Here is a 24,041-nt window from a genome sequence, read left to right on the forward strand (position 1 = left end):
TTCGACCATTAATGTATAACAATTAAACTAAAAATAATTTCATCTACAACATATTTGCATTTTCTGAAGATACAGTTACACAAAACACTAGAATTGAAACATAAGACATAATCATCTTAAGCTCCAGGAACAAACTTTGTAGCATAAACCCAAGCATTGTTAGCAACAGGGTTGTCAAGGTGATCCAATAGGTTCTCAAGAGGGCCTTTTCCGGTGACAATAGCTTGAACAAAGAATCCGAACATGGAGAACATAGCCAATCTTCCGTTCTTGATCTCCTTCACCTTGAGCTCGGCAAAAGTTGTCGGGTCATCAGCTAGGCCAAGTGGGTCAAAATATTGACCACCAGGGTATAAGTTGTTGCCTTCTCCGACTCCAGGAAGTCCATTAATTCTAAAACCTTCAACAAGTCCCATGAGCACAACTTGAAAACCTAGCACAGCTAGAATACTCTGAGCATGCACAAGGTTAGGGTTGCCTAAGTAGTCAAGTCCCCCTTCGCTGAAGATTTGAGCTCCTGCTTTGAACCATACTGGTTCTTTGAAGTCCACTTTCACCCATTTTTCAAGAACTTCTGGGGTGATGCAACCTAGTGCTCCAAGCATTGCCCATCTACCATGGATAACCTGCATTTTTCAATTTTAATCAGCAAAAACTGAAAAAATGGACTATGGCCAGTGGTGAATTTAGAATTTAAACACTACGGTTTTGACAATGACCTAAGAAGAATTTTTGCAAGTGGTGTCGACATTAATAGTGAACAGATAAATAAATCATTGTTATGACATCATAATTTATCTTTTTTGCATATTGTTTAAATGTATATTTAGTAATATTTTCCAAGGAAGTAGTGGCGGATCCGCCACCTCGTTGAAGGTGTACTCAATACTAGGTTCCGATTTGCAGAGTAGGTTCTGAAATATATATCTAACTTTGTCTATACTTACTTTCACACACGCATATATATATATATATATATAAATCTTTGGTCGATCACAAAAATCACAGTTCTACGAAATTTGCGAACACGCATTTGAATTTGCCACTAGCTACAACGTTGAAAAGGAAATAATACTAGTAATATACCTCAAGAGCTCTGTTCTTGGCAAAAGCCTCAGGATCAGCGGATAAACCAGCAGTGTCCCATCCGTAATCACCAGGGAATTCACCAGTCAAGTACGAAGGAGTTTGAGCTGAAAAGGGTCCCAAGTACTTGACACGGTCGGGTCCATACCATAAGTCATTACCCTAAGAATATCAAAACAAAAAGAACAAGAAGACATTCTTTCAGTGTACTCAAACAGAATCCAAGATAGCTTTGTGTGCAATAACGTTAAGAGAAAAATCTAGGTGCTTTTATCTTGCTCCTTTTTGGATGTAGATTCTCTTGTATTATTATCTATCCTTAGGTATGTTTTACAACCCAGGGATATGTATATCTAAGTTTTCTCATCTAATCTTAGGTCACATTTCTCTCTGGATAATAGAAAAAGAGGCATATTTTCTTTCTCCACATTTTGTAAGTATTCTACTTGTCATCATTAGACCTCACATAGAACTGCAATATTTGAACTAGGTGGTTTCTCTCCAAATAAAAAGAACTTAAGTCATACTATATAGAATTAGATATAATATGTAGCATGAATTTTATCATGTAATAGCATATTAGTTACCATTTTAACTAGGTTTCTTCTTACAATGTTCAACATAGAAATTTACATTTACATGTAATTACTGTATAAATAACATGACAATGTAACTATATTTTGCATCGATAGCATATAGAAGTTAAACTCTAATAAAAATTAAAACAAGGGAAGGGGGCAATGGGCAGGGATGAGATAATATACCATGGTGAATTTGGCAGAGCCCATGGGAACAACATCTCTAAGAGGGTTAGCATTCTTGGTTTGGCCCAAAAATGGGGTTGCTCTAACAACTGTGGTGGAGCTTGCTGTTGCTGCCATTGATGCCATTTTCTCTTAATCTAGTCTTGAAATTCACAGTTAATTAATAAAAATATACTGTTGGAGAAATCTGGATGGTTTGAAAGGGGAAACTGGTTCTTATATTTGTATAGTGAGTGAGAATCCTACGTGGGTGGCTAGAATTGCACAGATGGAAATTGTGGTTGGAGATACTTTGGGTTTTGTTGATTAACCAATCAAAAGGCTCGAGAAGATTTGAAGTATATCTCCAAGTCATATCCTCCTATCCTGATTTTCTATCTTTTCCTGGGGAAATGATTCAATAACTGAGGCTTAAAATGGAGCGCAATTTGGGGTAGCAAATATAGAAAGGGATTTGGTTCTTGAAATTTTGAAGGAAAAAAAACATTTTTGTATAAAAAAACTCCCTCTATCTGAAATGTTTAATTCGAATCTCAAGACTCAATTATTTTATTGAAAAATGAAGAAGAAAACATTGACTACTCACACCGTCCTAATTCATATGACGGTGTTTGACTAGATATGGAGTTTTAACAAAGAAATGAAGACTTTTGAAACTTGTCGTCTAAAACAAGCCGTAAAATTCGTGTAGCTATAAGCCTATAAATCATCTCATTAAGAGTAAAGTGAGAATTTTAAAGTTAAATAATTTCTAAATAAAGAAGCATGGCATTCTTTTTGGGACAGACTAAAAAAGAAATTTGACACTTAAATTGTACATAGGAAGCGGAGTAATATTTTTCTATATGTAATTTTTGTCATTTTAATAAGAGGAAAATTATTACATAATTATTTTTATATAGTTTCAGAATATGAAAATTTTGATTTTTAAAAATAAAAATAAATTTAGTCTGGTTTAATACAGAAAATTGATCTAGGTGACCTTTAATAAGTGATAAGTACATATCATCAGACAATTAAAAGAGCTCGACCCTATTCCTATTAGACGAACTAAATTTATAAGGTATTAAGGTTAGTACAATAATTTTCTTTGCACCGGCATACTGGTGGAGGAAACTTTATGAAGAAATATTAGCACCAGAGAATCGATTAGATTAATAAGTACATCGCGAACTTGAAAAAGCATTTTTTTTCATTATCACCATAAATCATCTTTTAATTATTCTTTAACGTTTCTTGGTAACCTGAATTCAGATGGGTACTTCTTGAGTTGTATTATTTAAAGGGAAATTATCAGTTATGTTGCTCCATATGTAAGTCGGTACAAAAATTAGTTGATCCATAAAATATTACTAATATTAGCTAGCCAAGTAGCTATTTGTAGCCAGAAAAAGTCAAAAATTTGCTCTCTTCTGAGTGGGTATTGTTGGAATAATTTGGATACATTTTAATGAGTTTAAATCTCAGTTTTGGGATGATTTCGTAAAGTTTTGAGGTGGTTTGAATTGAAATTCGAAGAAGAAGATTGTTTACCCGTAAAGTAGTACAGTTGAATTTATAGTGTGGTTTATAGACAAGCGAATCGATTTGATCCTAAAATGATAAATGAATTAAATAAAATGCAAGACTTAGTGTTGAAATCGAGATAAATAGCAGATAGTTTGGTTCCGGGAGCAAGGCTTCCGAAGGCAGCAATAAGAATAACGTTAGACAGAAAATAAAGTATTATTTAGCTTGGGAATAGTGTATAACATAAGTTTTTTAGAATTTTTATGTGTAACAATGGTTGTGAAGTCACTATTTATAGCTATACCTATGGAACAAGGTCCTAGGATCAAACCTCTCTTAAATGAAAATAATAGGAGTCATTGATGAATATGTAATGACATGCCATGAATGCCAAAATTCTTTGCAACAGTTGTATTATTTAATACTGAGGATTATTCTTCATTAAATGTCATCTGGTAACAAACATTCATTTGCTTCTGTTGACTCTGTTCCCTTCGGGATCTTTCCGGTGCCAACTGAAGTTGTTGTCCTCGGACTTGGTTTCTACTCGCTTTATTTTCCATTTGCTTCCGGCTCTACGTGTCACGCTATCATACGAACATTAAATATAAACTGATTTTACCTAATAGAGATAGTCCCCTGCTTTCCGGTGGCACATCTTTGTGTCACCGGAAAGTTGGTGACGATTTCTTTCTTGGCGGAAAATTTTCTGAACCCTTCTGAAAAGTTTCTGACACTTGATAAGACGCATGTCTCCTCGCATTTAATATTCCAAACACGTGTTACTCTACGATTTAGCAATATTTTCGCCAGTTCTCGAGGTAATCATGGCCACGATTTTAGTCGCTTATTCCTTTACTTATACGCCTCGTTCTTCTTCTTTTACACTTAACAGTTTCATAAACTCTCTCAACTTCTTTGCGTTCAACTCTTTTCTGCTTTCATCTTTCTTTAATCTTCTTCAAAAAACTCTTATCACCTTCTGCTGATTATAGCTTCTTTTATTAATTCTTCCAAGAACTCTGATCTTCTCTTTTGTGGGGGTCCAAAGAAGAGCAAAGACAAAGAGGTCTATGTTGATGCTGACCCTCATATGGTGAACACCACCATCCCCAAACATCTAAACACGGCCAAGGACTTCGAAGAGAAGTTCCCCACTTTAAACTCTCGTACTTGGGATATTGGTAAATATCTTTCTTCTATTCACCCTTCCAACATTCCTGCTGTGAAGGAGGACTGTGATTGTCACGACCTAAACATTATTGTTCCCGATCTGGTAGAGCGAGTAACCTTCGCTAAGAAGGGCTTCACATATGTTTACACGTATCCCTTCACTTTGGGTGCATTTTCTTTGAGCGGGGGACTCGACCCCGTGATTTTGAAGTTGTGCCACCGGTACCAGGTCTGTTTGGCACAGGTGAACCCTTCGATGTAGCGAACGGTGGCCTGTCTACGGCGGCTGTGCCAGAAAACGAAGGAGGACCTCGCCTTGGCTCATATAATGAACCTCTACTCCCCCAATGTTTTCCTTGGGGGAGTAATAAATTTCAGCAAACACGGCCACCATGCTTTGCTCACCAGCATGGATGACAACAACGATCGTGGATGGATGGAGCGATTTGTCGTCATTGCCACCAGGACATCATCCCGACTGCAACTCCATCTTTCCCCGAATCCTAGACTCGTCCACGTAAGTTTACAGCTTATCTTTTTCTTCGAAGATATAGGCTATTTCATGTCATTGTTAACTTTTCTTCATTCATTATTTCAGCAACTCGGTGGACACCTCCATGGGCTGAAGGCCTGGATCGGTGTGTTCAGAAGATTCTAGATATCACTACGCCTGAAACCCGTTGGTGGAAGGAATTGGCCCTCACATATGGATGGAGGGCCAAGAACCATGGTAAACTATCTAGTAAAATTGACTCTGCCTTTATTTCGTCTTTGTACATAATAAAACTGGTTAAACCTACCTTTTTGTTTGATTCAGGTCTACCTCTAGGTTCTGTCTCCATCGCTGAGAAAGATGTTTTGGTCGATCTTGTAGAGGTTACAAGGTTGTTGCAGGAGGCTCTCACCCGAACAGGTTCCCTCTGGTCTCCTTCATGTACAAGTATTTCTTCTCGCAGTCCCTAGTCAGAGAACAAGCAACCAAAAAATACGGCGTTCTTCTTCGGCCTAGGGTAAAAATAAGAAAGTGAAGAAAGTCGTGCCCGAGCCAGCCACATCCACTGTGGTTATTGATGATTATGGAGAAGCCATTGATGAGAGACTTCCCTTCAAAGGAGACAACGATCTTCATCGGCTCAACAACATTCTCAGTCTGAAGAGCTTATAACCCCAACCGAGGATGATGCTCGAGCACTCTAGAGAATTTGACTTAGTGGAGAATGCTAATTCTCCTTTCTCGGTCCAAGTCGTTGCCCCCGATACTATGAGGCTGAGTACCGAGCCTCTTCTGCCTTCGGTTGGTGTGTAACCCACAATTAGCATTGTCTCTGCCTCTGCCGCAGCTGCTTCTCAACCTACAACACCATCAGCTTCATCTCCTTCCATGTCGGCCATACCTTCATCACCAGCAACTGCTACATCTCCCCCATCGGCCGCAGACATCTGAGAGAAGGTCTTACCTCCTCCCTAATCCTTTGACAATAGGAATTAGGGGTACAACTACTCGACCCTTCTGCAGATCCCCAGAGAAGGATGAGTATCTCCCTATCCATATCCACGGAGTGCCATCTGATGTTCCGACCAGTAGAACTTGCCAATTATCTAAAGCCGCTAGCTTCAGAGAAAGATAAGAAGAAAATACACTCTCTTTCGGGGGAGTGTATTATAAATAATGACATGCATAATGCAACAGTGGTATTGTACTTGTTCTCTTTACTGCTTATTTCTTCTTGACTTGCTATGACAAGGTTTCTAATTTGGGTATTTGCTTCGCTGGCCAACTTCTTTGCTTCCGTGGGCCTTCATAAATTGATCCTCGGTAAATAATGGTTTAAGTCCGAGCGAGATCAACTATTGGTCGAGAGGGACCAACTTGTCGCGCGCCTTCCGGTATTAGAAGCGAAGGCCGCTAAAGCAAGTGATCTCGAGGACCAGTCTCAGCTTAGCGAGCAAGAGGTAGCGGCCTTTAGTCAAGAAGCTTCTCAATTAAATGTCAATTCCAAGAAGCTAAGGCTAAATGGTCTGAAGTTTAAGATGTTGTGCTTGCTGCTGCCGAGCGCGAGACTGCCTCCATTGAGCTAGTGAATAACTTAGAGACAGCCTTGAATTCCAAGGCTGAAGAGGTTGTTGCTGCCGAAGAGAAGCGTACCCAGATGGAGGACAGGTATAAGAGGATCATGGAACATAATAAGGTCATATAACCCCTATCCGTTATTTTGATCTTAGCCTTAGCACCATGAGATCCGGCGGGATGGCCTTTTGACCTAGGTTGATCGGCTTAAATCAGAACATTAGCATCGAGGGGATTCCCTCATCATTAAAAAAACACACTCTATGTATCATATGAGGATAAAGAACTTGGAAAAGACCAAAGTGGGCATCATTAATATTGACGATGAAATCGCCAAGGCCCGAGTACTAGAGTTAACTGCTCGAGGACGCCTCCCGACTCAGCCTGATGCAACTGACTCTTCTAGTTCCGATTCCGAGTTCTCAGGAACCGAGGAGGAGCTTGAAGAGAATAACGATAAAGTCCAAGATCATGAGCCGACGGCAGGTCCACCTACTTCTCCTGGGGGCGTTGATGCTTCTCTTCCCCCGAGTTCTGGTGGCGATGTAGTTTAGCTTTTTGCTTTCTTTTCATTTGTTCTAGTGGCGAGGCGACTTGGATGAGTTTATGCATGGTATCCCACACACTGAGAAGCTTTTCATAGAAGAAGATTTTAATGGCCAAATTAGGGCGACATTTGGGGGTTACGATAATATGCACGGAGGCTTCGATTTTGGAGTTAGGAACGGAGGAGGAACTTCACTGCTGGATTTTTCTAAGGCATTTGATTTGGTTATTGCCAACTCGAGTTTTCCGAAGAAGGAGGAGCACTTGGTTACTTTTCAGAGTTCAGCAGCCAAGACCCAAATTGATTATCTACTACCCAAAAAGTCGGATAGAGGTCTGTGCATAGATTGTAAGGTCATCTCGAGTGAGAACCTCACGACCCAGCATAGGCTCCTAGTTATGGATTTGGAGATTAGGAGGAAACGAAGGAAGAGGGTTGTGTATGGTCTTTCTAGGATTAAGTGGGGAGTTTTGACTAAGGTCAGTGCCTAGGAGTTGGGGGATATGTGGGCATGGAGTAGTAGTGGGACGTGAGTGGTATATAGACCGCGACTGCGAATTGCATTAGGGAGGATGCTAGGGATATATTGGGGGTCTCGAAAGGCCCTTCTAAGGCCACAAAGGGGACTGGTGGAGCACTGAGGTCCAAGGTAAAGTGGAATACAAGAAAGTGACTTATTTGAAGCTTGTGGAAAACATGAAAGAGGAGAAGAATAGGACGAATAGGGAGCGTGATAAGGTGGCTAAGAAGGAAGCTAAGTTAGCAGTTACTGTGTCCAAGACTACTGTGTTTAAGCGCTGGTATGAAGAACTTGGAGGCAAAGGACGGGACAAGAAGCTATACAAGTTATCCAAGGTGTGAGAGAAGAAGGCTCTTGACCTGGACCAAGTGAAATGCATCAAGGATGAGGAAGGTAGAGTGTTTTTGGACGAGGCTCTAATTCGACAGAGATGGAAGGCGTACTTCCATAAACTCCTGAACGATGAGGGGGATAAGAACATTGTGTTGGGGGACTTGGAAAATTCCGAGAGCCGTCGAGACTTTGGGTATTGCAGGAATATTAAAGTTGCGGAGGTATAGGGGGCTATGCATAAGATGAGCAGGGGGAGAGCGATTGGGCCAGACAAAATCCCAATGGAATTCTGGAAGAGTGTGGGTAGGGCGGGCTTGGAATGGCTAACTGGGCTATTCAATGTCATTTTTAGGACGAAGAAGATGATCGAGGAATGAAGATGGAGTACGATGATCCCGTTGTATAAGAACAAGGGGGATATCCAAAATTGCAACAACTATCGGGGTATCAAGCCACTGAGTTATACTATGAAAGTATGAGAGAGGGTGGTGGAGCGGAGAGTGAGGAAGATTGTGTCTATTTAAGAGAACCAATTCGGATTTTATGTCGGGACGTTTGACTATAGAAGCTATTCATCTTTTTAGGAGGTTGATGGAGCAGTATAGAGAAAGGAAAAGGGATTTACATATGGTGTTCATCGACTTAGAGAAGGCTTACGATAAAGTAACGAGAGAGGTGTTGTGGAGATTTTGGAGGCTAGAGGTGTTCCTGTTGCATACATTAGGGCTATTCAGGACATGTACGAGGGTGCTAAGACTCAGGTGAGGACAGCGGGATGGGACTCGAAACACTTCCCGATTGTGATAGGGCTGCATCAGGGGTAAGCCCTAAACCCATTTCTATTTGCCCTAGAGATCGATGCGCTGATGCGTCACATTCAAGGGAAGGTGCCGTGGTGCATGTTGTTTGTAGATGACACTTTACTGATTGACGAGGCGTGTTGTGGTGTTAATGAGAGGTTAGAGGTTTGAGACAGACTTTAGAATCTAAAGGTTTCAAGTTGAGCAGGACCAAAACAGAATACTTGGAGTGTAAGTTCAGTGGCGCGACTCAGGAAGAGGACGAAGACGTGAGGCTTGATTCACAAGTCATTCCTAAGAGAGAAAGTTTCAAGTACTATGGGTCTATTATACAAGGGAATGAGGAGATTGACAAGGATGACACACACCGTATTGGGACGGAATGGATGAAATGGAGGCTCGCTTCCGGTGTTTTGTGTGATAAGAATGTGCCACCAAAACTTAAAGGTAAGTTCTATAGAGTAGTGGTCAGACTGACTATGCTGTATGGGGCAGAGTGTTGTCCGGTCAAGATATCTCATATCCAGAAGATGAAGGCGGCGGAGATGAGGATGTTGAGGTAGATGTGCGAGCATACCAGGTTAGATAAAATTAGAAATAAAGTTATTCGGAACAAGGTAGGTGTGGCCCCTATGGAGGAAAAGATGAGACAGGCAAGACTTAGATGGTTCGGGCATGTAAAGAGGAGAGGCAATGAAGCTCCGGTGAGGATGTGTGAGATGTTGGCATGGGAGGGCTAACGGAGAGGTAGAGGCAGGCCGAAGAAGTATTAGAGAGAGGTGATTATGCAAGATATGGCATTGTTCCAGCTTATTGAGGACATGATCATGGATAAGAAGGTGTAGAGTTCGAGAATTAAGGTATAGGGTTAGGTGGTCGAGTGTTGTCCTTGTTTGTAGCAGTAGCTTTGATACACCACTTGGTGCTTTTCCTGCTTTTCTTCTTCTTTTTGTACCCCTAGTCTTCTGTTACTACTTTGATGTTGTCTTGTGTTTCGATATTCTGATTGCATTACCTTTTGCTAGTTTTGTATTTTTGGTTTGGTTGTCAGATCGGTTTGCTTGTTATTGCCCCTCCCCTTTCCCTTTCATAAGCCGAGTGTCTTTCGGAAATAGTCTCTCTACCTTTTTTAAGGCAGGGGTAAGTCTGTGTGCACTCTACCCTTTCCAGATCCCACTTATGGAACTACATTGGGTATGTTGTTGTTGTTGTTGTTGTTGCTGTTTTTCCTTTTTTATTTTCCTTTTGTATTCTTCTACTTGTGCTGCTTGGCACGTTTGATAAATAAAAGTTTTTTTTGTTTAAGCATTGCGCAAAGTAAATTCTTTTTGCGTCGAATTATACAGGGCTTCGGGTGCATTTTTCCCCAATAGCATTTGGGTTCTGGGCATAAATTATTTCGAAACCAACCCTTTATTGTAAGGGTTTCATAAGAGAGGGCCCTCTTATGTTTACGGTGCTCTGGAAGAGGATGTCTCCTATTTATTCCGGTATTAGCATTTGAAGTGCTTGGTTAGCTTTCAAATGATAAAATCAATTCACCGTTTGGACAAGAAACAAGATAAAAATAAAAGGACTTTATTTTATTCCTTTTATCTTTAAAAGTACATAAGCATTCGTTTTGCTGAAAGAAACAAAATTGCCATTACACGTGGCTAATTTGTATAACTTATTTCTATGGGGATGGCTGTGCAGTCCCTAATCCCGATGAGATATTTTTGTTCTCGGGTCTCATAGTCCTGATTTTCGTGGCAATCAGGTTGCCGTATTCTCATACTATTCCCCCTAGTATTTGAATGCGAAGAATGCAAATTGGAACACTGGAAGTCTTGCTTCTTTGAGGAAAAACACTAGTGAATGGTTGGATAATCTTTGGTTCGATAACAAACTTCATTTCCCGTTAGAAACTTTGCTATCGAGCAAAAGATTATCTAACCACCCCCTAGTGGCTTGTAGGAAAGTGCACTCATGAACAGTTAAATAGACTTTGGTCTGATGTCAAGTTTTGCTTCCCATTAGGAATTTGCCATCGAGCCAAAGACTATCTTACCATCCCGCAGTGGTTTGTTGTTTCAATGCCTTGTCATTTAAAGGTCTTATCTCTATTGTTAACGTCTCTTTATTATGCTTTCCGTTGCTTCCTCGTTAAAAACCTTGCCAGAAAAACCCATTTGGGACAAAAACTAGGCCAAGTGAAAAAAAGTGCAATACATATTTTCAGTACAAGCGGTGCCCATCAACAGTAATACCTTTTGAGGTTAGTCACATTCCAGTTGCTCGACAATTTGACTCCATATTGGATTTCTAGTTTGTATGATCCCTTTCCGGTGGCAGTTGAAACTCGATAGGGGCCTTCCCATGTTGGGCCCAGCTTTCCTGCGTTGAGCTCCGGGTGTTTTGAGTCACTTTCCTCAAAACCAAGTCTTCCACTTTGAAATAACGAAGATTGGCCCTTCGGTTATAGTACCTTTCCATTCTTTGTTTCTGGGCTACCATCTTTAGGTGCACCAAGTCCTTGCGTTCGTCAAGCAACTCCAATTTGACTAGAAATGCTTTGTTATTTTTTTCTTCGTCCGCCCGGAAGTACCACAAGGTCGGTTCTCGTACTTCTACTGGGATCAGAGCTTCTGCACCGTATAGAGAGAGAAAGGTGTCTCTCCCATGCTTGATTTGGCCGTCGTCCGCCCACTATACTCCTAGTAACTTTTCGGGTCACTTGCCTTTGGCTACTTCCAACTTCTTTTAGAGGTTTTGAATAATCACCTTGGTTGATTTTGCTTGCCCATTTGCCCTCGGATGGTATGGCGAAGATATGATTCTTTTATTTTCAAGTCTTCAAAATTTTGTGACCTTTGAGCCTATGAACTGCGGCCCGTTGTCGCAGGCCATCCCCTTCGGTATTTCGAACTGGCAAATTATGTTTTCCCATATGAAATCGACCACTTTATGCTTGCTAATTTTCTGGTAAGGACCTGTTTCAACCCACTTAGTGAAGTAATCAGTTAAATTTAATAGAAATTTTACATTCCTAGGAGCCGGTATTAGCGGTCCGACTATATCCATCCCCCATTTCATGAATGGCCATGGGGATAATACCAAATACAATAATTCTACCGGTTGGTGCACTAACGGTGCATGGCGTTGACATTTGTCGCATTTACGAACGAATGCCTTAGCGCCTTGTTCCATCCGGGGCCAATAGTATCCTGCCCTAACTAACTTTAACATCAATAAATCTGCACCTGAATGATTCCCGAAAATTCCTTCGTGAACCTCTCTCATGACGTAATTAGACTCGGAGGCTCCTAAGCATCGGGCCAACGGGCCTTTGGTGTCCTCCCCAAAATCTATAAAGAGTTGCTTTGGTGCGAAATGCTCGGGATGCCTTCGGGTCTTTGGGAAACTTGTCGTGCTCAAGGTAGTCGATGATCCCATTCCTCCTGTCATACCTCCTTTTTACAACACCCCGTAAAGGGTATAAATACAAAGGAGTTTTTCCAACTAATGGACAATCGAAATGGGATCGTTTAAAGATTCAGAGTCGCCACTTGAGATAATTTTAGGGTGTCTCAAGTCACCGGTTTAAATCCCGAATCGAGGAAAGAATGACTCTGTTTAACAGTCCGCGAACCAAAAATCCGGGTAAGGAGTTCTATTAACCCGGGAGAAGGTGTTAGGCATTCCCGAGTTCCGTGGTTCTAGCACGGTCGCTCAAACTATTATAATCGGCTTAATTTTCTGATTTTAAACATGTTTAATCCCATGTGCAATGTTAACTTTAACCACTCTTATTCAATTTTAAAGAAGATTGAACGTCGTTTAAAATACGTCTTTGGATCGCGCCACATGAAATGCACCCGCAATCCTAAACGTATTTTATTCAACGTTTTAAAATTTGATTTGGGTCACATGAAATGCATACCCGAATTTAGGAAGGTAATATTATTAAATGTCGCGCCTAAAGTAACTATGCGTTTTTAACATTGCGAGGGCCATGGAAAATTTGCTAAATGGCACACCTCGAGTTCTAAGGCTTTAAGAGAAATAATTAAATGTGGGCTGTGCATTTGAGATTTTATTTAGCGCGGTGCACCTCAATTCCAATTCTAAAAGGGAATTCGAATTAAACTTTGGAGGGCTATAAACTACTTATATTATCCAATATGGCTCACCTCGTAATGTAACTAGTGTGAACTCAATTAATTAGAGGACAAAATTATCAACACTTTTAAGACTAAAATTTCGGATCAATTTAAAACTAATAGACCAACAATCAGGTAGGACGAGCGGGTTAAATTAAAGAGCATTGGGCTCGGAAGACTGGCCTTACTGCCAAAGACCTGGCCTGCCCTGATACAGGCCCAACGCGAGCCCCAAGCCGTAGAGAATGGAAATCAACAGATGCGGGACTCCTGATCGAGTCTCTACGCATGCAAAACATCAGAATTATTTGAATTAATGGCCCTGATCTCATTAATTGGGCCATCGCTAGGCCCAAGTTCAGACTCGCCCTTTGTGCACAATGGATTGATTGTAAATAATTCAAGATACTACATGAAACATTAGATGGAATTGACCTCCCACTTCTGAATCTCAATCATTCAATCCTGAGATGACCAACCATTCTCAGCAAAAATGCTCAATGTACAATTAACTGCTTGCATTTCAATTAAGCAACTCAGTGAAACATGAAATGAAACTAACCCTTTATTTCTGAATTTTAACCATCAACTAATCATTATGAGTTGGCAAACAACAAATCTAATTCAAACATGTTCATAATTAACACCAAAAGAGACTAATGCTTCTGAGTTTTAGCCCACTAACTGAACATTCTGAATTGAAACAACTAATCTAACTAAGCATGCTCACAACCAGCAGCAAAATGAACTGACGCCTGCTTCTATTATTGGAATACTCTGGACCAATTCTTCCCCTTTAAACATGACTTCATACTCACTAAAGTTAAGAACACATTTAACTACGATTACATGAACACAGCACCATCCAAACACAACTAATATATTGTATCAACTTAAACGAACTTATTATAGCAGACAAGACTCCAATGCATTCCACATTATAGGATTTAGCATGATTGACTATAGGTTCTAACTACTGATTCAACATAACAAATTATTCTCCAAGTTTTCGTAATAGTCTCAAGTTAGCTACAATAGTAACAGTTCACTATCCAAAACAGAAGCTCAACTAGACGATGTACACATCAAGTTACTGGAAAAAAAACATAACAAAACAATACAACTGAGTCACAAAATAACTGATGATATGCTCTAAACTTTGCTTTCCATTTCACTCTTCAAGTCAAGCCTTACATGAGGTAGAATTCAGAGATCATGTACCTGGGAATAAGGGGAAAGCAAGAAGGAGTAAGGATCAGTAGGAAGCAGCAACAAAACAGAGTCCCAGATTCAGCAGTAGAACAGTGAAATCAGCTCAAGAATAATCAATGAAATAACAACCTTGACCCAGAACTCAACCCCAGACTTTAAAAGAAGAACAAGTTCAAGCCATCTCATACACCCACTGAATCAAAGATTGCCTTAAGCAAGTTGAAATTCAAAAAATCAGAAATGTATTCAATGGAACAGTGACTTTTCTTCAAATTTTAGCCGTTCTCTTTTCTGAGTTTCTTAGCTCTCTGAAATTTGCCCTGACTGGCAAGGAAAAGATGCCTTTATAGGTAAGCAAATAGGGCAGACCCAAGGAAATATTTTTGCCATTCAGTCCTTTTTTAATTTTGCTTTTTGCTAACTAATCCTTACCTGATTTTTCCTTTTTGCTGAATTACCCTTAACGTGATTAACCAATTACCAAAACAGCCCCCCACTCCAGCTTCCTAGAATCTTCCCCTTCTTGTTACAAAAGATTCCTCTTCCCCTATTTCCTAAACTTCCCCTGAATGCCCTGTTAATTCACTCTAGGAAACCAACTGGGTCAGACTGGCCCGATATTTAAACCAAAATTTGGGCTAAATTCTGACCCACTGACCCAAATCAACCCCTTTGGGGTGAGGTATGCAATGGCTTCAAAGCCCAAACTAAATCAAATCAGTCAACAAACAAAAGGTAAACACTTGAAAGATTTCGATAATTAAAACCTACACTAGTCAACTGATTATTATACGCAAATAAGAAAGAAATTAGCCAAGTCATTAAAATAACCCTAATTTAACTAGGTGACTAAACGAGATATGAAGTTAGACCTTTAAACGGGTTGATAACACAACTAAGGAAACAGAGAACAACTTTCACGAATAAGAGAAGGACAATGAACAGAAGACCAATTCAAACTCGAAAGATTAATCGAGTTTCAGCCGGATTAGACTAAGCTAAAGAAAGGGGGAAGGAGGAAGAGAACAAGACAGCAAAAAAAAGAAGAGAAGGCAAGAGAAGAAAGGAGCTTACTGATTTAGACTTGAAATCCATCGGAGACAGAAGCCCTAACAAAGCTAAGGTCAATCGTTTGAATCCGAACTTCAAAACTCGAAGAACAGTGCCTTAGGACCATGCATGTACCAAGTTCGATAACAATAAAAAAAATGATTTCTGAACTTCAGGGGTCGATCTCAGATTTAGGATTCGAGCAACTCTTTCAAGGTTCGAGGAAACGGAGTGAGGATTTGGCATGAGGGGGTCGTGGTGGCTATGTGGTGTTAATTTGGGGTTGATTGGAGGCGTTGGGGTTTTGGTCATTCCTTTTGATTCAAGATTCGAGAGGCTGGGTTAGGATTTGAGGGTGGGGATTTGGAGACTTGGAAAGAGGAGGAGGAGGGGAATGTATGGTGTTAATCTGACAACGATTGGACCAACGCCGCCGGAGGAGACGATTTCCGGCGGGCGGTTCACGGCGGAGGCCACGAGGGATTTTCTGGGGTGTGTTGGGACGATGAGACCAGGGGGGGGGTGCAAGGAATTTGGACACTTTTATAGGTATGACCCAATTAGTTCCGGACCGTCAGATGAAGCAAGATGAAGGGCCCAGATCTGTTAAGGCAAACTGAACTCGAAACGACGTTGTTCCACTCCCTTACGACGTCGTTTCAACGGCCTGGGTGATGGGCTACTTGGACCGGGTAAGACAAAGGACTTTGGGCCGGGTATTAGGTAATTTTTTTTGGGCTAGGGACAATTGAATGGGTTTTAGCCCAGATCTGGATCTCCTTTCACTTCTTTCTTTTTCTTTTCAATTTCAAAATTCTTTTCTTTTTTCCAAAATTAAAATAAATCCTAACTTAATTAACAATAATTTTTAAACTAAATTAACTTACCCAATTAGATTAATCACTCAACATGGTATTTATAATAATTAATTAAATCCTAAATTAAAAAAATTACACAATTCAAAATTAAAAAGTAAAAATGCAAAATGAATTACTTTTGTGATTTTCATTTTTTATAAAACAAACTAATTTGCTAATTAATCTAAAAATATAAAATTAAATCCTAAATGCAGATGCAATATATTTTTTGTATTTTTCATGAATTAAATAAAATAAATGTGCACAGACAAATGCAAATAATTAACAGAAAATGCCACGAAATCCAACAAAATTGCAGATACTGAAAGAAATTATTTTGCTTTGAATTTGTTGGAATAATTCATATAGAGCAAAATTCACGTGCTCACAGCTGCCCCTCTTTGCCCGGAAACACGAAGAGTTTTCGTGCAAAGATAAGTGAGCAGATACGAGCGATTTTTGCCCGTTTGAATACTCCGTGGGAAGCATTTTTGAAAGATTTGACCGCACCCTGCTTCCGAGGTTGCCTACATATCCTTGGCTAAAAGGAATTAGGTCAGTGTAGTTCGGGAAGTTTCGGTAGCTGGGACTGTCAGGAAGCTGTGATTTCACTGTTGCTGCTATTGTTACTGCTTGCTGAACCCCTTATTACACCAAGACAAAGTAAAAGAAGCTAGACTAAACTATGATCTATGAATTACAAGAATCCTATCTATATCCTCAAACTTAATCTTGCAGTTTCTGATGCTTTGTTGACTTGTACTCTCCAGGTGAAATCCCTTTGCTGCTGGCTTGAACTGTATTCTGAGGTGCTTTCCCTTTGTTTTTCAGGCGGGCACCTGATTGCTGAACTTGAATCATCTTCCTTCAAACATTGTTGCTTTCCCTTTGTTCTTCAGGTGAGCGCCTGATTACCAACATTTGAATTATCTTTTTTTTTCCGACCCTTGACTTGTTTTCCCTTTGTTTTCTAGATGGGCTCCTGATTACCAACACTTGAATTGCTCTCTCTTTGTTCTCTAGGTGGTCTCCTGATTACCGACGCTTGAATTGCTCTCCCTTTGTTTTCAAGGTGGGCTCCTGATTACCGACACTTGAATTTCTCTCCCTTTGTTCTCCAGGTGGGCTCCTGATTGCCGACACTTGAATTGCTTCTCCCTTTGTTCTTCAGGTGGGCTCCTGATTACCAACACTTGAACTGCTTCTCCCTTTGTTCTTCAGGTGGGTGCCTAATTGCAAAGGTGGGCGCTTGATTGCCAAAAACTTGAACTGTATTCCCTTGTTCTCCAGGTGGGCGCTGATTGCCAAAAACTTGAACAGTATTCCCTTGTTCTCCATGTGGGCGCCTGATTGCCAAAACTCGAACTATATTCCCTTGTTCTCCAGGTGGGCACCTGATTGCCAAAACTTGCACTGTATTCCCTGCTCTCCAGGCAGGCTCCTGACTTCAAAATAGATAAAACAAAGAATTTTTTTTTCTGCCCTAGTTTGGTGGCTGGGCACATATGTAAATGTTAAACTGAATCCTTCTACCCAATATTACTAAGGATTTGAAAGCTAAGTCCCATTATGCAGGGGGTCCTAACAACTCTTAACTGAACGACCATTTTAAATCTAAATATCTTCACAGGTGTGACTTCTGCTAAATCTTGCTATCTAAGAGAATCTTTAAACTACTCCCCATTATCCAAGAGGGTCCTGAAAATTAAAAGTCAAGTTTTATCTTAAGAGTGAGAACTTTCACAGCTGAATTATACTACCCTACAGCAGAACTTACACTAAATGTTATTATCTAATCGAAATCTTAAAGCTAAGTCCTGTTATTCAGGAGGGTCCTGGTAACTCTTAATTGAATCCTATCTCGAGCATGCAAACTTCTACACCAACTTATATTCCTTTGGGATACATTTATTCTAGATCATGCTATTTCTGATCTTTAAACTAGTTCCCATTTTCCAGGAGGGTCTTGAAAATCAAAAATCAAACCTGTTTTGATGTCTGCCTTTCTCCACGGAGGGTTTCTCTGAAACAATCGAAATTTCTTGCCCCTGTTTTAATCAAAGAAAAATTTTGTCAGTTTAAAATTAGTGGTTAGCTGATGGCATTCTTGCTGAAGATCTTTCCGCTGCATCGTTTTGTTCTGACTGGCTTCCCCGAACTGGCCCTGAACTGCTTTGACTTTCTGATTGACTTTCACACCCCATGACCTTTGACGAACCGAGTGTTCTATACCCATGCTGTTGTTTTACCTCTGACCTTTTTATCTGAACCTTTGCATCTACCATGACATTACCAATCCATTCCACCGATGAAACTTCCGGTGATTCCTTGTACCCCTCTCTTACATCATGTTATCCTTAGTATGCTTTGACCACTCCGTGCTTTGCAATTTTGGAAGTTGGTAGTGAGCTTTGAAATCCTTTTCACTTGATTTGAACAAGACTGACATTGAAACATCTTTAGATAAATACCCAAAAGAAAATGAAATGCAATGACTTTGTGGGTTAAGGATAAGAAGAATCCAAAACCAGGTGAATGCTACAAAAGGAAAAAGAAAAAGAAACTTATCTGAGCGGAACAGCTGGTACCAATGATCATGACATGCATTTCGGATTAATCGGCTCAATCTGTCCAACCAATCAACTTTCAGTTGCCGTACTTCGTTGCCCCAGAATTTTCATGACCTGATTACTTTACCCAAACCTTGACCTTGTTCATCCTGTGGCGCCTTGAAAGGTTTTCACCAGCAGACCTCTTTCATTCATTCATCTCTCAACTCACTTTCGCCTTACGGTGCCCGTGAGGGTTTTCACCAGTAAGACTCTCTCATTTTAATTTCTCTCAACTCCCATCGCCTTACGGTGCCCGTGAGAGTTTTCACCAATAAGACTCTCTCATTTTAATTTCTCTCAACTCCCATCGCCTTACGGTGCCCGTAAGGGTTTTCACCAATAAGACTCTCTCATTTTATTTCCCTCCTTGCTTGAACCAGAGTGTTGCCCCCGACATGAATTACCTTTTACCTACTTGACTTGACATTTCTCAAAGACAGATCAGAAGGTCTTTCTTTGGATCGTAATGTGGGCTTTTGGATAGGGCTAGGAAGAAAGGGTATAAAAAGCTCAAAACAATTCAAATGGGTTAGAATTACAACTTTCGGAATCAGGTTTCCTACAACAACCACGACTTCTGCTCCAGTTTCTTGCTTGGGGACTTTTGGATTTTTGTTTCGATGAGACCGAACCGTAAGGCTGCCTACGTATCCTTAAAAGGAATCAGGTCGAACATAGTTCATGTCATAGAAATTACTTTGTTGTTGTGATTTTTTTTCTCTTTCTTCTTCTCTTCTTTTTTTCTCTCTTGCTTTTTTTTTCTCTCTCTCTTTTTTTTTTTCCATCTTTTCTTCTTTTTTCTTCTTTTGCTTTCCTCTTTTTCTTTCCTTTTCTTTCTTTTTTCCTTTCTTCCTTTTCTTATCTTTCATGCTTGTGTTTCTGATATTCGCTACTGATTCCGAAAGAGGGGTAAGAAAGAAAATAAACAAGGCTCAAAAGGGGTGACGAGGGATCAAGTGTTTAGATAGCAGAACAAAACGCCTTCGCCATTTCAATCTTCAAAATATGCCAAATACAAACAAGTACAATCAAACAAAGAAATCATACATAGTATCTCTTGACCGCATCGGAATTGATAGCCATTTCCACACATTTCCCTTCTACATCTGTCAAATATAACGCGTCATTGGACAACACTCTAGTTACGACAAATGGTCCCTGCCAGTTTGGGGCGAACTTCCCTTTTGCTTCAACCTGATGAGGCAAGATACGTCTCAACACTAACTGATCCACTTCGAACTTCCGTGGACGTACCTTCTTGTTATATGCTCTCGCCATTCTCTATTGGTACAATTGGCCGTGACCCACTGCTGCTAATCTCTTTCATCAATCAGACTTAATTGATCCAAGCGGGTTTTGACCCATTCAATGTCATCAATTTCTGCCTCAGCGACAATCCGAAGGGATGTGATTTCAATTTATGCGGGTATTAATGCCTCCGTGTCATACATCAACAAATAATGAGTGGCTCCTACTGAAGTACGGACAGTAATGCGATAACCCCGCAATGCAAACGGCAGCTTTTCGTGCCACTGCCTAGAACCTTCCACCATTTTTCGAAGTATTTTCTTTATATTCTTGTTGGCTACCTTGACTGCTCCATTCGCCTTAGGGCGATATGGGGTGGAATTACGATGTATAATCTTAAACTGCTGACATGTCTCCGCCATCAAATGACTGTTGAGATTAGTGCCATTGTCCATGATGATTACCTTTGGAATCCCAAACCGACAGATGATATTCGAATGCACAAAATCGACCACTGCTTTCTTGGTCACAGATTTGAAAGTTTTCACTTCAACCCACTTGGTGAAATAATCAATGGCTACCAGAATAAATCTGTGTCTGTTTGATGCTGCTGGCTCGATTGGCCCAATGAGATCCATGGCCCAAGCTACAAATGGCCATGGTGCCGACATTGTATGCAATTCAGATGGTGGGGAATGAATCAAATCCCCGTGCACCTGACACTGATGACACTTACGCACAAAACCGATGCAATCCCGCTCCATAGTGAGCCAATAATAACCTACTCGAAGAATCTTCTTTGCCAGAACATACCCACTCATATGCGGTCCACAAACCCCGGAGTGTACCTCGGTCATGATAGCTGTGGCCTTTCTAGCATCTATGCATCTTAGCAATCCCAAATCGGGAGTTCTTTTGTACAATACCCCTCCACTGAAGAAAAATCCACTCGCTAATCGTCGAATTGTTCTTTTCTGATCAGTTGTGGCCTGTACCGGATATACCCCCATCCTGATGTATTCTTTAATATCATGGAACCATGGCTCCCCATCCAGTTCTTCTTCCACCATATTGCAGTAAGCATGCTGATCACGGACCTGAATCTACAAAGGGTCCACATAAGCCTTATCTGGATGATGTAACATTGACGCCAAAGTAGCCAAAGCATCAGCGACTTCATTATGGATCCTTGGGATATGCTTGAATTTTATCAACTGAAACCGCTGACAAAGATAATGCAAACATTGTTTGTACGGTATGAGTTTCAAATCCCGTGTTTCCCATTCTCCCTGAATCTGGTGCACCAGAAGGTCCGAGTCACCCAAGACCAAGACTTCCTAGACACCCATATCCATAGCTAACCTCAAACCCAGAATGCATGCTTCGTACTCAGCCATGTTGTTGGTGTAGTAAAAACGAAGCTGAGCCGTAATAGGGTAGTGCTGCCCTATTTCAGAAATAAGTACTGCTCCTATCCCTATGCCCTTCATGTTTGCAGCCCCGTCAAAGAAAGGTTTCCACCACGGCTTCTCGACTTGTTTCAACTCATCAATGTGCATCACCTCTTCATCAGGGAAACAAGTTTTCAAAGGTTCATAATCTTCATCAATCGGGTTCTCAGCCAAATGGTCTGCCAAGGCCTATGCTTTCATTGCAGTTCGAGTCGCATAGACAATGTCAAACTCTATGAGAAGGATCTGCCACTTTGCAAGCCTCCCTATGGGCATTGGCTTCTGAAAAATATACTTCAATGGATCCAAGCGAGATATGAGATAGGTAGTGTAAGATGGCAAATAATGTTTCAGTTTCTGTGCCACCCAGGTTAGGGTGCAACATGTCCTCTCAAGCTGAGTGTACTTGACCTCGTACGACGTGAATTTCTTGCTAAGATAATATATGGCCTGCTCCTTCTTGCCAGTGATGTCATGTTGACCCAATACACAGTCGAATGAATTGTCCAAAACCATCAAATATAGAATCAACGGTCGCCCTGGTTCTGGCGGGACCAACACGGGTGGATTTGACAAATACCCCTTTATCTTATCAAACGCCTCCTGACATTCATCTGTCCACTTGACCGCAGCGTCTTTCTTTAACAACTTGAAGATAGGCTCACAAGTTGTCGTAAGCTGAGCAATGAACCTGCTGATATAATTCAATCTCCCCAACAAACTCATTACCTCGGTCTTGTTCTTCGGAGGTGGCAATTCCTGGATGGCCTTGATTTTCGATGGGTCCAGTTCAATACCCCGGCGGCTGACTACGAACCCCAACAACTTTCCAGACGACACCCCAAAAGCGCACTTTGCCGGGTTGAGCTTGAGATTGTACCTACGAAGCCTTCGGAAGAACTTCTTCAGATCCCTGACATGTTCAGACTGCTTTCTAGACTTCACGATCACATCATCCACGTATACCTCGATTTCCTGGTGTATTATAACATGGAATATTGTTGTCATTGCCTTCATGTAGGTTGCCCCAGCATTCTTCAAGCCAAATGGCATGACCCGATAGCAGTACGTTCCCCACAGTGTGATGAATGCCGTCTTTTCTGCATCTTCCTCGTCCATTAAGATCTGATGATAACCCGCGTAATAATCCACAAAAGAACCAATCTCATGTTTGGCACAATTATCTATCAAGATATGGATGTTCGGCAATGGGAAATTATCTTTTGGACTCGCCTTGTTGAGATCCCGATAGTCAACACACACCCTGGTCTTGCCATCCTTCTTTGGTACAGGCACAACATTGGCTAACCAGGTGGGATACCGGGTGACCTGAATGACTTTGGCATCGAACTGCTTGGTGACTTCTTCTTTGATCTTTACACTCATATCCGTTTTGAACTTTCTCAGCTTCTGTTTGACAGGAGGGAATACCGGGTCAGTGGACAACTTGTGAACCACTAAATCAGTGCTTAGACCATGCAAAAACATCTTTGTATTCGAACAGTGCTTTAATTATTTCCTCCCTGAGTTAAGGTTCCAGATGGACACTTATTTTAGTTTCACGGACATTATCTTGGTCCCCTAGGTTAACTGCTTCTGTATTGTTCAAATTAGGTTTGGGCTTTTCCTCAAAATGACTTAGTTCCTTACTAATTTCTTCATAGGCCTCATCATCATCAAATTCCAACCTGTCATCGCACTCAATTTCTTGTATTATTATTTCAGAGTTGTCACACCTCCTTTTTGCGCGCCCGGCCCCGAAGGGTTAGATGCGCGGGTGGAGTTTTTCCAATTTAAGTGACAATATTCGAAATGGGATTATTTATTTAATTCAGAGTCGCCACTTGGGAAAGGTTTGGTTTTTGGTGTCCCAAGTCACCGGTTTATCTTGAATCCCAAATCGAGGAAATTTTCGACTTTTCCAAATGAAGTCTGCGAACCAGAAATTCTAAGTAAGGAATTCTGTTGACCCGAGGGAAGGTGTTAGGCACCCTCGAATCCCGTGGTTCTAGCACGGTCGCTTAAATCGCTATAATGGCTAAATATCTGATTTAAATACATGTTGTGGCTTATGTGCTTTTATTAAGATTTAAACCGCTTTTATTATTATCATTTATTTTTATGGAATTGCAACGTCATGAAAATGTATCTTGAACCACGTCACAATCAATGCACCCGTAGTTGTTAACACATTTTGACTCTGTTGAGACTTGGATTTGGGTCACATCAATGTGCATCCGAATTTAGGAATATAATTTACTTAAACCGTGCCTAAAGAGTCTAACGCGTTATTATTTTGTAGAAAGCCATGAAATTTATTAAATGGCCTATCTTGAGTTCTAAATAATTATCATGGTTATTTATGGAGGGCCCCGCAATTTTTGCATTTTTATTTGGCGAGGCTCATCTCTTTTTTTAGAAAGGATATACTAAAGTGGCTACATTTCTAATGCATTTGTCTCTAAAACTAAAAGAAAAGGTACGTGCTAATTCAACTATAGGCTTTTGCCTAATTTGGATTCTTATCAATTTCTGATTGATTATTTACAAAGTGGAGGGATACCATAACTTATGAAACATACTTTAATTGGACAAAGAAATTACACTCGATATTGACCCAACATTATACTTGTGTCCAAACGTTTCTTGAATTGAAATTTACTAGACTG

General features: G+C 40.6%; 1 protein-coding gene across 1 annotated transcript; it reads right to left on the bottom strand.

Annotated features, from left to right (window-relative positions):
• LOC107793205 (chlorophyll a-b binding protein 13, chloroplastic) lies at nucleotides 1-2,053 on the bottom strand. Its single transcript, XM_016615502.2, has 3 exons — nucleotides 1,851-2,053; nucleotides 1,087-1,248; nucleotides 1-626 (listed from the first exon to the last, which is right to left on the bottom strand). Exons 1-3 carry the CDS (start codon nucleotides 1,974-1,976, stop codon nucleotides 117-119), a joined length of 798 nt encoding a protein of 265 aa, XP_016470988.1. The 5' UTR covers nucleotides 1,977-2,053; the 3' UTR covers nucleotides 1-116.
• Between the last annotated feature and the right edge of the window lie 21,988 nt (nucleotides 2,054-24,041).

Source organism: Nicotiana tabacum, chromosome 8, assembly GCF_000715075.1.
Source record: "Nicotiana tabacum cultivar K326 chromosome 8, ASM71507v2, whole genome shotgun sequence".
In the NCBI taxonomy this organism is placed as follows: Eukaryota; Viridiplantae; Streptophyta; class Magnoliopsida; order Solanales; family Solanaceae; genus Nicotiana; species Nicotiana tabacum.